Raw genomic sequence first — 12,968 nt, forward strand, 5'->3', positions numbered from 1 at the left:
ACTGCATTAAATTCTGGCATGTTCTTAACGTTGCCTATTGCCTTCATATGTTTTATATTCAATAGCAAATTGTATAGAAGTTAGCAAGGAAATAAGATAGGAAAGAAAATAACCTCTTGCCTCAATCCAGCTATAAGCTCTTGCCTCAGTCCAGCTATAACCTCTTGTCTCAGTTCAGCTAACTGGCTTTTACTTTATCCCTTTCAGTTTTACTTGAATGCCTGTTCTTCAGAGTACTAGGAAGAATTTATTCCTATTTAAGTAAATTTTAAGCAAAAAGCTGTAAAGTTTGCCTGGCAAGCATTTCTCTTCAGAATAAATGAGAGCAGCTTTGTGAAAGGTGGTGTTACATAATGGTTTTACAAACTACATGGTTTGTAGGTTTTGACATTGACACGCCAGATGACTTCGGCAGGACTTGTCTTCATGCAGCTGCAGCTGGAGGGTATGTAAGAAGCATTCATGCTTTGGCATTTGTGTTCTCCTTTGCTCATCATTCTCGTTCTGTTTTGTTATTTTCCCTGCTTTTCCTGCCCTCTCCCTTGGAATTTATGTGAGCATGAAAATAATTTAAAGAGGGATTCCATCTACAGACAAGAATAATAAATTAAGTACAGTTCAGTGTCCAAGTATCATCAGCCTTACCTTAGGTTTATGTTTGGGGATGAACTGAATTCTACTTCTCAGTTCTCCTGGATCATGATACCAATTTTAGACTCCACAGCCTTCAAGGATGGCACACCCAGCTAAGGTCACTTTGGCACGTAAGATGGAGAACAGCAACTTTGGGAAGTACATTTTTACCATAGCCATAAGCAAAAGATTCCACCTAACTAAATTTAAAGACATAATTAAATTCTAGAGTTGAGGTGGATTGAGTAGTCAGAACTACTTGCTCATCATCTGGATTGTGATCCATATTAAAATCATAGAATCACAGAATCAACCAGGTTGGAAGAGACCTCCAAGATCATTCAGTCCAACCTAGCACCCAGCCCTATCCAGTCAACTAGACCATGGCACTAAGTGCCCCATCCAGGCTTTGCTTCAACACCTCCAGGGACGGTGCCTCCACCACCTCCCTGGGCAGCCCATTCCAATGCCAATCACTCTCTCAGTGAAGAACTTCCTCCTAACATCCAGCCTGTACTTCCCCTGGCACAACTTGAGACTGTGTCCCCTTGTTCTGTCACTGGTTGCCTGGCAGAAGAGACCAACCCCATCTGGCTACAGCCTCCCTCCAGGTAGTTGTAGACAGCAATGAGGTCGCCTCAGAGTACCTCAACATCTCTCTTTAATTGAGGGGCCCAGAACTGGACACAGCACTCAAGGTGTAGCCTGAGCAGTGCTGAGCACAGGGACAGAATAACCTCCCTTGTCCTGTTGGCCACACTGTTCCTGATACTGGATGATCTTGGAGGTCTCTTCCAACCTGCTTGATTCTATGTATGGCTTTTTTGCCAATTAAATGAAAAGCTTGCCTCTGTGCTGGAATCCTGATAGCAAAAAAAGCATGCAACACACAAGTGTTACTGTTTGTTTGCTTTGAAGTATAGAAAAGTCTATTAAATGAAGTTAATGTTTATGTGCTTTTTATGTATGCCACTTGTTAAGGATAAAATTTCTATATGTGGACTTAAAATGACTCTGATCTAGGGTAGGGTGTCCCTGCCTATGGCAGGGGGTTTGGAACTAGATGACCCCTTGTGGTCCCTTCCAACCCTGATTCTATGAAAATAATTGCTGTTCTTTCCTGGTCTGGCCCTGCAACTATGAAATCTGCTATGCATATAAAAATATATTTTCAACTGAATTAAAAATCAAGATGAAGAATGTGAGCTGTGTATGTGTAGCAGTTCTGATATCTGCAGTGGCCAACATTAAGGAAATAAAACTTTCAATCCCAATTAATACTGCATTAATTTAATAGGAATTTGGAGTGCCTAAATCTTCTGCTAAATACTGGTGCAGACTTCAACAAAAAAGACAGATTTGGGAGGTAAGTCATTCTAAGTTTCAATATTGTAAAAGGCTGTTCAAAGTATTCCAGAAGTAGAATGGGGGCAAGTCTGCATGGTGGTTAAATGTTTTTAAGGTGCAAGCTCTCTACTAAGCCATTCTTCAGCATATGTTGTTCAGTATTACAAACATGGTTTGTTTATTGTGTTCTGTTAAGTAGGTGTTGAGGTTTTTTATGACTGAGTGCCATATTTGACTATTTTTAATGAATGTATTTACCTTATAGTGGGTCTAATGAGTTTAAATTGCTCAGCTCCAAGGACAGTCATGATGTTTTCCAGATAATGTCTTAGTCACACCTATAAAACTGTTGCTATTTCTACACTTTCTTATTAAAGGAATCCATTATTTTACTGTTACTGCTTCACTTCTTTCCTTTCATTGTATCTACCATTTTCTGTTTCCTTGTCCATGCTGTGAACTCTTTTGGAATGATAGAGTTTTCTATTTTTAGTCTAGGATTATTTAAGTTTAGAATGCCTGGTCAGTACTGCTGTAAAATCTTGCATCACATCTTGGAAAACATTATTTTTCCAGGATGTGAATGGCAGGAGTAGGATATGAAGAGACTGTTATGGATTCAAAGCTATAGGTGGCTTTAAATACCACTTCCATCCTTTCCTGAGAAAGGAACAACTCTCTGCCACACCTTTTGTCAATGAAAGTTGTGATTTTGTTGGTGTGGTGTTGTGTGTTATATAAAGCAAATATTTCAGGAGAGTGAGAAGATGAAAATAGTTTAAAATGAAGAGAATTGGGGGAAAAGTCATTTTAAGAGAGAGAGAAGAGGCAGGATACTTAAAGGTGCCTGACAGTCTCCTGAAAATTGAGATATTTATAGTAGCAATCTCTTTAAAAATAGAAAATTAGACTCTGAGTCATCTTAGTTCTTCAGAAATTCAATTTGAACTGGTTTATTTATAGATTTAGGTACTTGGAGGTGGACAAAGTGTCCTCTGAAATAACATAGCAGTATTTCATGGTTTTGTTGTAAGAAAACAAGGTGTAGTTAGAAGTGTTCTTCTACATTACATCTGCTATGTTGGTATTGTTACAAATAGACAAAACACTGACCTGTTTGTTTAAAACATCTACTGGCTAATTTGTGAAGGGTTTGACCTTGTTTAGTTGCTCTGCAGTTCTTAGATCTCTCCATGGTTTTCATTAGGGCTTAAAATGACTCAACAATGTTTCTAATATCATCTTATTTTTTTTTCCTCTGTATGTTTACCCCAGAAAATTCATATGAAAGTTAATACACTTTGTGCATGTTTTGTCTGCCAAGTAGATCCCCTACATACTGTTCTGCCCCACTTTTGTAATGTTCCAATAATGACTTCTTCACCACAAAAAAAAAAAAAAGCTGTTAAAAAAGTGTAAGGAGGATTTAAGATGATTTTGATTTACTTTTTCTATATATATAATATGATTTTGCTGTTATTTACCATTGTACTTTTTATTTAAATGTGTACTAAAGAACTCCACTCCATTATGCTGCTGCCAATTGTAATTATCAGTGCCTGTTTGCCCTTGTGGGATCTGGAGCTAGTGTGAATGACCTTGATGAGAGGGGTTGTACACCTCTGCACTATGCAGCTGCATCAGACACAGATGGAAAGTAAGTGGCATGCTTTGTCCTAAAGACTTTCTCCTTAAGATATATTTGAGCTGTGATACTTGTGTAAGCTCTGCCTAGCTGTTCCTGCATATTTGCCAAAGGCTTTTTGGGTTGTTTTTAAAGGTTAAAGCTGACAGTGGATTATTCATTGTATTTTGAATACTTTGGGTAACAAAGATTGCAGAGAAAAATGAGCACTAGTAAAATACATTGTGTGAACAATAGTAAAATACATTGTAATTTTATGTCCTGTAATATACATGTCTTAATTCAGGAATTGATTTATGTATTGGTTTGGTTTAAGCTTCCTAGAGACTCAAAGCCTAACAGAACAATAACATAAATAGGAAGCCTCCTCTTTGGAAAGAATTAGCTATAGAAAGTGAAAAGAGGTAGAATCATAGAATCAACCAGGTTGGAAGAGACCTCCAAGATCATCCAGTCCAACCTAGAACCCAGCCCTAGCCAGTCAACTAAGCCATGGCGTTAAGTGCCTCAGCCAGGCTTTCCTTGAACACCTCCAGGGACGGTGCCTCCACCACCTCCCTGGGCAGCCCATTCCAATGCCAATCACTCTCTCTGACAACAACTTCCTCCTAACATCCAGCCTATACTTCCCCCCCAGCACAACTTGAGACTGTGTCCCTTTGTTCTATTGCTGGTTGCCTGGGAGAAGAGACCAACCCCCACCTGGCTACAGCCTCCCTTCAGGTAGTTGTAGACAGCAACACCCAAAGCATAGTCTTGCTCTGATATGGAAGTTGAAAGGGAACCTTTAACAATAAATAAAAGGTGTTTAAGGTGAGTTATAAAAAGGTGTAGGGAAGGGAAGCAAGATAGAAAATACATATAAAACCAGACTGGTGGCAATGGATGGAGGTAGATTCAGGAGGTGATTGTTCCACCCTGTGGTTGGCTGGCCCTGTGGCAAAGCAAGGATAGGGTGGTACTTCTCAGTTGAAAGCAGAGAGAGAAACAGGAAGTTCCTCTGTTTTTATGGGGGTCTAAAACAGCAAGTGGGAGTGGGCTAACCACTGCACCTGGGGTCAGGTTCAGAGCACCCCCAGGAGAGGTTAACCCTTTAGAATTTTTAATTCCACCTTCTGTTTAGTGGTTGAGTAAATGCCTTTTATCAGTGGTTGTCTATGGCAGTTGTGAACAGTAGGGTCATTTAGCTTTAAAACCAAATTCTAGTGAAGTCTGGTGCATTTCCAGTTCTGGGCCCCTCAATTCAAGAAGGATGTTGAGGTGCTGAAACATGTCCAGAGAAGGGCAACAAAGCTGGTGAGGGGCCTGGAACACAAACCCTATGAGGAGAGGCTGAGGGAGCTGGGCCTGTTTAGCCTGCAGAAGAGGAGGCTCAGGGGTGATCTTATTACTGTCTACAACTACCTGAAGGGGCATTGTAGCCAGGTGGGGGGTGGCCTCTTCTGCCAGGCAACCAGCAATAGAACAAGGGGACACAGTCTCAAGTTGTGCCAGGGTAGGTATAGGCTGGATGTTAGGAAGAAGTTCTTCACAGAGAGAGTGATTTCCCATTGGAATGGGCTGCCCAGAGAGGTGGTGGAGGCACCGTCCCTGGGGGTCTTCAAGCAAAGCCTGGCTGAGGCACTTAGTGCCATGGTCTGGTTGATTGGATAGGGCTGGGTGCTAGGTTGGCCTGGATGATCTTGGAGGTCTCTTCCAACCTGGTTGATTCTATGATTCCATGGAGGGCTGGTGCCTCAGAATCTGTGTAGCTAGTCAGAAACACACTGTAAACCTCAACTGGGTTATGGTAGACTTAAGTCGAAATAGAAATGAACTTGATACTTCCAATGTGAGGTGTTTTATCCACTTGGTGTTTTGATCACACTATTTATCTTTGGCATTACAATTCCATCATTTGGTTTTGTGAAAAGTAGTTACACTTTCATATTTGATTAATGAAATGCATCCAGAAACTTGCACAAAACCACAAATGTCTTCTGTGCATGTTTATTTTTTAACTAATGCTTCTATTTAACATGCTTCACCTATTAACTGCTTAAATGCTTACTTGTATGTAGATAGTACAAAATGAATGGGGTTGTTTAAGCTCCTAATGTGGTATATGTTGAGGAGACTTGAGAAGAGTGCCACTTGCATGTGCTCACACTCACATGCACAGGTCAAAACGAGCTGGTGTGCAGCATTGCATTTCAAATACATACAGTGGCACCATCTCTGGAAATGTAAGCTGCTTAGTACCATATCATAGAATCAACCAGGTTGGAAGAGACCTCCAAGATCAGCCAGGCCAACCTAGCACCCAGCCCTAGCCAGTCAACCAGACCATGGCACTGAGTGCCTCAGCCAGGCTTTTCTTGAAGACCCCCAGGGACAGTGACTCCACCACCTCCCTGGGCAGCCCATTCCAATGCCAATCACTCTCTCTGTGAAGAACTTCCTCCTAACATCCAGCCTATACTTCCCCTGGCACAACTTGAGACTGTGTCCCCTTGTTCTGTTGCTGGTTGCCTGGGAGAAAAGGCCACCCCCTACCTGGCTACAGCCTCCCTTCAGGTAGACAGTAATAAGATCACCCCTGAGCCTCCTCTTCTGCAGGCTAAACAGGCCCAGCTCCCTCAACCTTTCCTCATAGGATTTATGCTCCAGGCCCCTCACCAGCTTTGTCACCCTTCTCTGGACATGTTCCAGCACCTCAACATCTCTCTTGAATTGAGGAGCCCAGAACTGGACACAGCACTCAAGGTGTGGCCTGAGCAGTGCTGAGTACAGGGGTAGAATAACCTCCCTTGTCCTGCTGGCCACACTGTTCCTGATGCAGGCCAGGATGCCATTGGCTCTGCTGGCCACCTGGGCACACTGCTGCCTCACGTTCAGCTACTCTCTACCAGTACCCCCAGGTCCCTCTCTGCCTGGCTGCTCTCAGCCACTCTGTCCCCAGCCTGTAGTGCTGCTTGGGGTTGTTGTGGCCAAAGTGCAGAACCCTGCACTTGGCCTTGTTAAATCTCATCCCATTGGCCTCTGCCCACCCATCCAGCCTGGCCAGGTCTGATTTAGTCCTGCACTTTTGAATAGGTGACCTAGCAGTAGGAATGAGGTGGCATATAAATTACAGATTCTGTTTTCAAGGCTAAATACAGAAAATACTTCTGTGGCCATCTAACTAATACCTGAAGTATGTGCCTTTTTATTTAAAGACTCATTTCAAAATGAAAATGTCTGCCTCTAGTTAGAAATACTTTCAGTGCCTCCTGGAGACTGCTGAGATCGTTTTACTTTAATTGCCCTCTTACAAGTTGAGCTTGAGGATTAATTTTAGCTTCACAGTTGCTCTGAAAACCTCCAAACTATAATGGTTCTTCAGATGACATCGTTGTGCCATCTGTCTTATAAAAGGCACAAGCAAGAATGATGGCAATACATCAGAGCTTTGGGGGGTGACTCCAAAATTCATCTCTGGAAGCTACATGGTATTGCCTTTCTCATTAAGAGGTGGCTGTCTGAAACACAGGCTGCAAAGCAGGATGGCCTAAGGAGATGCTTTTTATATTGGTGGAGCAACATGATTAGTAACAGCTGGGAAACCAGTACTACTCAGCTCATATTCAAAATGGGCATGAAGCTAAAAATGATTGCTGAGTTGGAATATAAAGCCTGTGGGGTAAAAAAAAGATGTCAGGAAATTATCTACATAGAAATTCCACAGATATTATTTATAGATGTTTGCATAGTCTTTGTTCAGGCATCTTTAAAGATGGATTTTAGGGACAGGCATGATTTTGTTGAAAATTGTTCCTATTTGGAAATGTTTCTTTTATATCTTTAAAAAAAAAGACTAAGCTTCTGATCTGGAAAAAAAATAACACCAAGAAGCCTCATTTAGAGACACTAGAAATGTGATTGCAGAATGTGGTAAATGAAGCAACATCTTAGAGAGGGAAAAAGCCACACTCTTGTCTATTAAATAGTTATAGAAACAGACCAATAGATAAATGGAAAACAAATTTAATTTGTGTGGACTTTCAGAAAGTTTTATTAATCCCTTTTAAAGAGGTCTGCTGAGAACAGGATCACAGAATGTTAGGGGTTGGAAGGGACTCAAGGAGATCATCGAGTCATAGAATCATAGAATCGACCAGGTTGGAAGAGACCTCCAAGATCATCCAGTCCAACCTAGCACCCAGCCCTAACCAATCAACCAGACCATGGCACTGAGTGCCTCATCCAGGCTTTTCTTGAAGACCCCCAGGGACGGTGCCTCCACCACCTCCCTGGGCAGCCCATTCCAATGCCAATCACTCTCTCTGTGAAGAACTTCTTCCTAACATCCAGCCTATACCTACCCTGGCACAACTTGAGACTGTGTCCCCTTGTTCTATTGCTGGTTGCCTGGGAGAAGAGGCCACCCCCCACCTGGCTACAATGCCCCTTCAGGTAGTTGTAGACAGTAATAAGATCACCCCTGAGCCTCCTCTTCTCCAGGCTAAACAGGCCCAGCTCCCTCAGCCTCTCCTCATAGGGTTTGTGTTCCAGGCCCCTCACCAGCCTTGCTGCCCTTCTCTGGACACATTCCAAGACCTCAAAATTTCTCTTGCATTGAGGAGCCCAGAACTGGACACAGCACTCAGGGTGTGGCCTGAGCAGTGCTGAGTACAGGGGCAGAATAACCTCCCTTGTCCTGCTGGCCACACTGTTCCTGATCCAGGCCAGGATGCCATTGGCTCTCCTGGCCACCTGGGCACACTGCTTAGGTAGGATTTCTGCCTGTGTTTTTCCAAGGTTTGAAGATTCTCCAGGGTTTTGAATGGTTTCTACTCCCAATGGCATTGATCACAGGTCATGTTAGGATTCCTGCCTCTCAAATTTGCACCAGCCACGTCCCACTGCAGTTTTTCTACATGATACCACAGCACAGCCATATCATAAAACTACAATGTTGACATTTCCTTTAACTTCCTGCCAAACCATTTTCTAGATCTCAACAGCAACTGAGCTCCTCATACTGTCAGTGTATCCAGCTGTCCCATTTGTCACTACTGGTAATGGTAACCTGTCAGGCCTTTAGATGAACTGTGCCAAGGCAGAAAGATTCCAAGCTGGACTTGAGAAAATAATATATTTTTTAGCTTCAAGTGCATTTTGTTTAACCCATAAAGAAGTATTTCATAATCCCAGAGAGAACAAGGGGTAGCCACCTCTTGTAAACTTCAGAACACCAAACAGTTTCACCACCAAGCTCAAGATCACATTGGTGACTTCATGAAATCTTTCTGAAATTACAGGCAGCATAAAATTATGACTAAGTAGGATTACTGGTTGGAATCATTTAGTGTGCATGCATGGATTCTCTTAAAGAAAAGCAGGGAGGCAGAACTGACTTTAATGTATCCTCCTGGCTGAGTATCTTTGGTTGAAAGTGTTGAGCTGATGTTTTGCCTTGTAAATTTGTGTATTGAAAGTAAGGAGTAGTAGGATATAACACTGCTAACAACTAAGTGTGTTCACTAAACAAAGCAATAGTGTCTGGTATTGGAAGTGATATGACTCTTGGATGCATGCAGTGAAGAACTCATCTGTTGGTTCTCTTCCATATGAAGTAGAGAAGAATGTACTGATACAGAAAAGCACACTAAAGTACTAGTTGTTCCTATTAACAGAAGTAACTAATTGTAGTAGTTATGAAGAAAATAACCCATGAAGTACTAGTTTTAACCAAGCCAGATAATGCAGAGGATGCAAGATGTCTGCATTTCAAAGTTTGGAAGCTTCATGATTGACCTGGGCACTTGGTGTAATGAGTTAGATGTTCTCTGGTCCTAGCCAATTTTGTACCTCAGGTCAGCATTCTTGTGTGCTGTGTTCTGTTTCATAATTAGATTGGAACAATGCAACACTTTAGTGTAAGTTGAAATTCAACGTTTGGATACATGGTTGCATGTGTTGATTTAAATAGGTGCCTGGAATACTTGCTGAGAAACGATGCCAATCCCGGGATCCGAGACAAACAAGGATACAACGCGGTTCATTATTCAGCTGCTTACGGCCATCGCCTGTGTCTTGAGTTGGTAAGAGGACACATCATAAATGAAAGCTGCAACATCTGCTCTTACAGAGTCTGGTGCAGATCTACCTTGGTTCTTCACCTGTAAGCAGTAGTGGTTCTCAGCCCCTGTAAGAATAAATATGTAAGGACTTGGTCATCTTAAAACAGAGGCAAGATGAGGAGCTAAGATCAAAGAGTCGTTTTGGTTGGAAGGGACCTCAAGGATCATCCAGTTCCAACCCCCTGCCATAAGCAGGGACACCTCCTACTAGAACAGGTCGCTCAAGTCCTCATCCAACCTGACCTTCAACACCTCCAGGGAGGGAGCATCCACAGCCTCCCTGGGCAACCTGTTCCAGTGCCTCACCACCTTCACTATGCTGTCTTAAAAAGATAATTCATTCTGAGATGAAGATACAACTGGTTGAGGATGTGGGATACTAGTTTTGGTTTGTTTCTTAACTTAAAATATGCTGCTGATTTTTACCCTCGTGGCTGTAATCTAATAACCACAAGTTACCCCACTAAGAAGTATTAAGAAACTTCACAAATGTCATCTGAAGGAACAAATGATAATATAAGGAAAACCTGTGAAGCAAGGGTGCCTTTTAAAGTAGTTCATCTGCCTGCACTAACTATGTCTAGGTTCTAGTTTAAATTCCTCAGAGACTAAAATACAGTTAATAGAACCAATAACAATTTATAGGATGCCTTTCCCTCTTCCCCCTTCTTTCCCAAAGAAAAGGAATTGGATGTAGAGAGAGAGGAAGGTAAGCACACCCAAATAAATAATCTCACTTTGATCTGGAAGTTAAAAGAAGCAAATTTTAACAATAAATAAAAGGTTATTTGAGGTAGGGAAGTTACAAAAGGTATAGAGAAGGGAAAACAAGGAACTATATACATATATATATTTATTTATCACAGTATCATCAGGGTTGGAAGAGACCTCACAGATCATCAAGTCCAACCCTTTACCACAGAGCTCAAGGCCAGACCATGGCACCAAGTGCCACGTCCAGTCCTGCCTTGAACAGCTCCAGGGACGGCGACTCCACCACCTCCCCGGGCAGCCCATTCCAGTGTCCAATGACTCTCTCAGGGAAGAACTTTCTCCTCACCTCCAGCCTAAATTTCCCCTGGCACAGCTTGAGCCTGGATTTGATGGCAATGGTTTTGTCCACCTCGTAGGTTGTGGCCACATGGTAAAACAAAGAGTACCAGGAGCCAGGAAGGTGATGCTTGCAAGCAGGGAGGCAGGGGGAGAAAGAGGAAGTTCCTCTGCTTTTATATGGGGGTCTTAGGAACAGGGATTGGTCTAACCACCACACCTAGTAGAGTTCAGACCCACCTCTGGAGAGGAGTCAGCACGACCTAGGGTCAGGATCAAGGCCACTCTCCCAGGAGGGTTAACCTTTTCCAAACTAACAGCCACATAATGGAATTTTTGATAGTAAAGCCTCAGGTAGCTTGTAAAAACTGTGTATGTTATCTTCTCTGTGTTACACAACTCAGTCTTTTTATACCAATTATACTTTAATATTCAGATGTGCTTAGGTGTGAATTGTGAATGTTTTTCATTGCAGATCGCGAGTGAAACGCCCCTAGATGTTGTAAGTAAAAATGAGATTGCACAAAGTACTACTGTAGAGCAAAAGGGAGCATGCAATTTTAATAGTACTGCTGACTTTTTACATAGCTTCAATTCTTTTGTGCACAGATGTATTATTTAGTTCTAAATCCAATTCAGATTTAATTGCCATTCAGAGTTTAAAAAGAGAAAATTATATTTGAGCCTTTTTTTTTCCCCCACTTTCATATGACCATCCACATTGGGCACCACAATAAAGGATGTGATGGTTTGGGTGTTACCCCCCCCCCCCCCCCCCCAGACTTTGGAAAATCACCCAGACTAGACTCAGCCAATCTGGAAATTGAATGAAGCTTTATATTTACAGCTTAGCACAATGTACAAGCAGATAGTTACAGTATCTACAGAAATAGACAAGGTAAAAAGTAATACAGAAACACAACAGCCCTCCCAGAAACCTGAGTCTCCACCCAGAAACCTGAGTCCCCAGGAGGGGCTCCCAACCACCCTTCCACTTTCATCCCACCCCTCCACCTTACCCTAGGTCTTGCCTTATGTATAAGGTAGTTTGGAGGGTCGGCCAGGGAGGTTAGGAAGCAGATGGATTAGTCACACAGGTGGCAGGTTAGGTTAGAAAGAGAGGTTCACCCAAAGCCCAGACAGAGAGCAACTCTGTTACCTATGTTTATGTTCTTGTTTTTATCCATCTCAGCAAGCCTATGAGTGAAGTAGACATCACCACTGTTTCCTTTTCACAGCCTGTAATCTTAAGTCTTCTCTCCAAAGCATTCTAGCTAGCTTCAAACTAGCACACCATGTTATAGAACTGTGAGAATGAATACTTAGTGATCTGAGTGTATTTGGTGTTCTTTAAATGCTTCATTTAAATTCCACTAGTGTACTAAATTAAACACAGCAATTAAAATGTAGCAGAAATGTAGATACTGTAATCTCATTTGATAATGTTTGTGCCTTTTGGGGGGGTTATTTCCTTTTTTGAAGATGTTCTTCTGTTCTGAAAAATCAGTCCTTGCCTTCTGGCTTTTCATGTTGTTTTCTGGCTGTCTTTTCACCTATTCTAAATGCTTATCTGTTTGAGGGTGGTTTTGTTGTTTAGTTGTGTTTGTAGATTGGGGTTTTTCTTGTGCTAGAGCTGTTCTTGCTGTCTTTCTCGGTGTGTTTGATCTGTTTCATATGGCTGCTTCAGGAAAAATAATAATTCTAGATTAGTTTCTCATCTAATTATTGCATTGGTAATGAAAATTGAACAACTGTGCTTGGGAGATCAATATGGGGGGAGAGCTTGCAGTCATTGCCACTCAAACTCTTTAAAAGCAAAAGGAGAGTGTAAGTTTCTAAGGAAACTATAAGCCTGGGTTATTCTTCCTGATTTTCTTCATTTTACAATCTGTGCATACTGGGAGCTGTGTCAATTGTTGCTGAATGTTTTTAAAGGAGAGGGCATTTTGCACTCATTCTGACTTTCTCTTTCTGCTAAGCTAATGGAAACGTCGGGTACTGACATGCTGAATGATTCAGACAACAGAGCACCTATAAGTCCACTGCATTTAGCTGTAAGTATTTAATTCCATAGTGGTCATAGAATCATAGAATCAACCAGGTTGGAAGAGACCTCCAAGGTCATCCAGTCCAACCTATCACCCAGCCCTAGCCAATCAACCAGACCATGGCACTAAGTGCCTCATCCA

The 12,968-nt window shown here is 42.1% G+C and overlaps 1 protein-coding gene across 3 annotated transcripts in view; it reads left to right on the plus strand.

Annotated features, from left to right (window-relative positions):
* Positions 1-12,968, plus strand: part of ANKRD28 (ankyrin repeat domain 28) — a 150,370-nt gene that overhangs the window by 118,924 nt on the left and 18,478 nt on the right. For all 3 annotated transcript variants that reach the window (XR_010307548.1, XM_064167240.1, XM_064167239.1), the window contains exons 12-17: positions 382-445; positions 1,931-1,999; positions 3,497-3,637; positions 9,579-9,690; positions 11,255-11,281; positions 12,759-12,833. Coding sequence is in view for 2 of the 3 variants with exons in the window: in XM_064167240.1 (XP_064023310.1) it covers positions 382-445; positions 1,931-1,999; positions 3,497-3,637; positions 9,579-9,690; positions 11,255-11,281; positions 12,759-12,833 (488 nt within the window). In the remaining variant the exon portion in view is untranslated. The remainder of the gene's footprint in view (positions 1-381; positions 446-1,930; positions 2,000-3,496; positions 3,638-9,578; positions 9,691-11,254; positions 11,282-12,758; positions 12,834-12,968) is intronic.

This window comes from Pogoniulus pusillus, chromosome 28 (genome assembly GCF_015220805.1).
Source record: "Pogoniulus pusillus isolate bPogPus1 chromosome 28, bPogPus1.pri, whole genome shotgun sequence".
Lineage (NCBI taxonomy): Eukaryota > Metazoa > Chordata > Aves > Piciformes > Lybiidae > Pogoniulus > Pogoniulus pusillus.